The 3,312-nt window shown below is 45.3% G+C and overlaps 1 protein-coding gene across 4 annotated transcripts; it reads right to left on the reverse strand.

The window, feature by feature from the left end:
- Positions 1-346: 346 nt before the first annotated feature.
- On the reverse strand, positions 347-2,859 carry LOC133910231 (protein LURP-one-related 11-like). 4 transcript variants are annotated; one of them, XM_062352746.1, is made up of 3 exons: positions 2,139-2,859; positions 1,392-1,569; positions 347-1,079 (listed from the first exon to the last, which is right to left on the reverse strand). In XM_062352746.1, exons 1-2 carry the CDS (start codon positions 2,820-2,822, stop codon positions 1,405-1,407), a joined length of 849 nt encoding a protein of 282 aa, XP_062208730.1. In that variant the 5' UTR covers positions 2,823-2,859; the 3' UTR covers positions 347-1,079; positions 1,392-1,404. The 4 variants fall into 4 exon arrangements, with proteins under 4 accessions (XP_062208730.1, XP_062208729.1, XP_062208726.1 ...); XM_062352745.1 differs by having other exon boundaries at positions 347-1,085; XM_062352742.1 differs by having other exon boundaries at positions 1,392-1,561; positions 2,117-2,859.
- Positions 2,860-3,312: the final 453 nt, after the last annotated feature.

Below are 3,312 nucleotides of genomic sequence, written 5' to 3' on the forward strand. Positions count from 1 at the left end.
TATGAGGTAGTAAACGCTTCTTCAAAAGGATCGAGTCTCTTAGAAATTCAAACGAGAAAGGGGTGTGCATGTACCTTTCTTTGTATTCTGATGAGGGCGTTGCCTGCGCGGTCCATGAAGAACACCTCGCGGCCGCCCCGACAGCCGTAGTTGTCGACGCGGAAAGCTACACAGCCGTCGGAGCCGTACACCGTGCAGCCGTTGCCGTTGAACACCAGCGACTTCATCCACACCGTGTACACTGCCTCCTGCTCGCCCTGCTGGCTGTGGCACTCATCCTCAGAGGAGGAAGACAATGAGGCTGCAGGCAAGGGCTGGATCTTGGTCTTGGCCATTGATGGGATCGAGAAGCTTATCGTAGCTTGCTCAGCCCCTGTTGGTCGTAGCTTGCTCAAGTGAGTTGATGATCGATGAGGATGGGGTGCCAGTGGGCTAGGTCGTCGACGTCTCTCTCATATATACTTATGCAGATGTTCTTCTTTTACCTCTTTTGGAGACCTAATTAAAAGACTAAATGGGCCAATTGGTACTTAATTGTACTCATTCGCGTCATGCGATATGATAGAATAGTGGTATACTACTGAAGTTTCTTTATACTCGATCGAGAGAGTCGCCTGAATAGTAATAATTAAGTGCAGATACATATCAACTAACTACTGAGATTAAGACAACTAAAATACTGAATTCACTTGAATTTCGGGCCAGTTATTCATAGGTAGTAAGTATAGGTAATTTGCTGAGAGCCTGAGAAGCAGAGAAGATGAAGACTCCTTACGACACTGCATGGACGTAAAACATAAACTTGCCTCTTAATTCCAATGCAGTTCAGAATTTTGATCCACCCTCAAAGCAACGGGGAACATGTGCGATGAGATTTCAACATCGATCGAAACGTACAGATTGTTCTATTTGGCGCTATATATTTAATCAAGCACGAACAATGGATTAACGAAGGTAAGTACTTACACCTAATTAGCAGGCTTAATTTTCTTTTGTCTTCCATGGACAGATGTGGAGGGCGATCGATTTCTATTGTCGCTCCTGGATCCTCCTTTCGTTGATGTCATCTATAGGCCCACCTGCATCTATGTTTACAGTTCACTTATCCACACGACAAAGTACCATAAAAATAATCCCAATATATAGCATATACGAAATATGATAAAAATTTGTTTATCTCTATCACTTCCATGCGCCCTCACATTTTCATCCTATACATAGTCAAAGTTATATTTGATTATTAAGGTCAGAGTTTACAGAGTATATACTTTCTTATAACTATAGCTTTCCTACGTATGTAGTGTACAGATGTGTGAAGTGACAGAATGATTTACTTATGTATTGAACTTGGGCTGTAAAGGAATCATTTTGTTTGAATAATAAAACCTCACCGGTTGCTTTTGATCATTTTCTGTTGCTGAGTTGTCTGTCGAGGCCTCTTTTGGGTCGTATGGTGGCGAACATGTTAGTTCCCCAATCTCCTTGTATTGCACCTTGTTTTTTTTTTGAAACGATGTATGGCACCTTGTGACCTCTTTGGCTTTTGTTTCCTCTAGAGCTCCTGCCGTTCTTAAAAAAAATGAATAATAAGACGTTCTTGCTCATGTTAAACATAAGGCCAAGCAATTCTCATGACAACAAGAGCAAGAGAAAAACAATAAGATTAGCAAAAGTGTGTAAAAAAAACAAGTTTGTTTCATAGGTTGCAACCTTACAACTGTACACCTGTAACATCAGGGAAAAACCATCCACCAAAGTTGTCCTCAGACTGGTGGGGAAGAAATTGAAATTGTTACCTATGAAACAAATTCTCACTCGTAGGTATAAAAAATCTCTCACTATGTATCCTACTAACAAACAAACTAGCTGAAAAAAACCATCCACCAAAGTTGTCCTCAGACTGGTGAGGAAGAAATTGAAATTGTTACCAATGAAACAAACTCTCACTCGTACGTATAAAAAATCTCTCACTATGTATCCTACTAAGAATCAAACTAGCTGAAAAAAACGAAGGAAACGAAGAACAATTTCGTTTGTGTCGCAGGACTCTCCTGGAGAGTCCTCGGTTGTTCCCGTCACAAGGAGCGATTCATAAGGCCACACACGACCACCATACCCAGCACGAGCAGATGATTCACCTCCGGCACCACTGCCAGCGTCAGGACATCCTCTCCCAGTACGACCCCGGACGCTGTCTGCTTCCTCCCGATCGCCGCAACTAGCGCGCCGTCTGCGCCGCTGATTTTGTAGTCCGATTTGCGCGCGCACCCGTCGATCCGGTACGTCCTCCCGCTGCCGTGCATCGTCACGGCAGCTCCGTTGCCCTGGGCCTTCTGCGCTCTGAACCACGGCCTCGTCTCCTCCCCGAAGCCCTCGCCGTCGTCCAAACACCGGCAAGCTTCCCATCTCTTGAACACCCCAAAGCTCTTTCTTTGGATTCTGATGAGTGTCTTGCCGGCGTGGTCCATGAAGAACACCTCGCGGCCGCCCTTGCAGCCGTAGTTGTCGACGCGGAAGGCGACGCGGCCATCGGCGCCGTACACCGTGCAGCCGTTGCCGTTGAACACCAGTGACTTCAGCCACACCGTGTACACTGCCTGCTTCTGCAGGCTTTGGCACCCATCCCCGGAGGGAGAGCAGGAGGAGGGAGTTGATGAGGCTGCAGGTATGGCCTGGATCTTGGCCATTGAAGGGGTCGACGAGCTGATTGATTGTACTGTTGCTGTCGGAGTGTCGGTAGCTAGCTGCAGTGAAATGATGAGGATGTGATGCCAGTGCCTGGTCTCCTCTATATAGGTGCTTGTATTTTCTTCTACTTTCATAGGCCTGGTTACAAATTAATCGGGTTATGGGGTACTTGTTCTTATGCGCATCACGCGATACGATATAATAGCTTTGTACGAGTCAGCAATGAGCAGTTTAGCATCACGTTTACCAAGTGTGCGTCTGGAGTTTGGACTGATCTAAGTAGATAACAAAAAACTTCAGGGATCTACGTACTGATACAGGCAGGTATGATTAGTATGCATGAGTTCATATCATGGAAACCTAATATTCTAGAGTTCACCTCAGACATTACAAGCTGCTGGTAGTTCATGCATGGTGTGAATGGATGCATAGATACGCTGAACAGCTGGATTTGTGAATGCGTGCTTGTGTGTGCATGCGTTCTACGGGGGGGAGGTATGCATCTCCCTCAGAATAAAAATTCAGTTTAGATTCCTACATGCTAGTACAAACTAATATGTATCAACTGACTATTGCACTTAAGAGTTAAGACCAGTTGCTGAGAAGCAGTGAAATGATGACTGA

This window comes from Phragmites australis, chromosome 2, assembly GCF_958298935.1.
Source record: "Phragmites australis chromosome 2, lpPhrAust1.1, whole genome shotgun sequence".
Lineage (NCBI taxonomy): Eukaryota > Viridiplantae > Streptophyta > Magnoliopsida > Poales > Poaceae > Phragmites > Phragmites australis.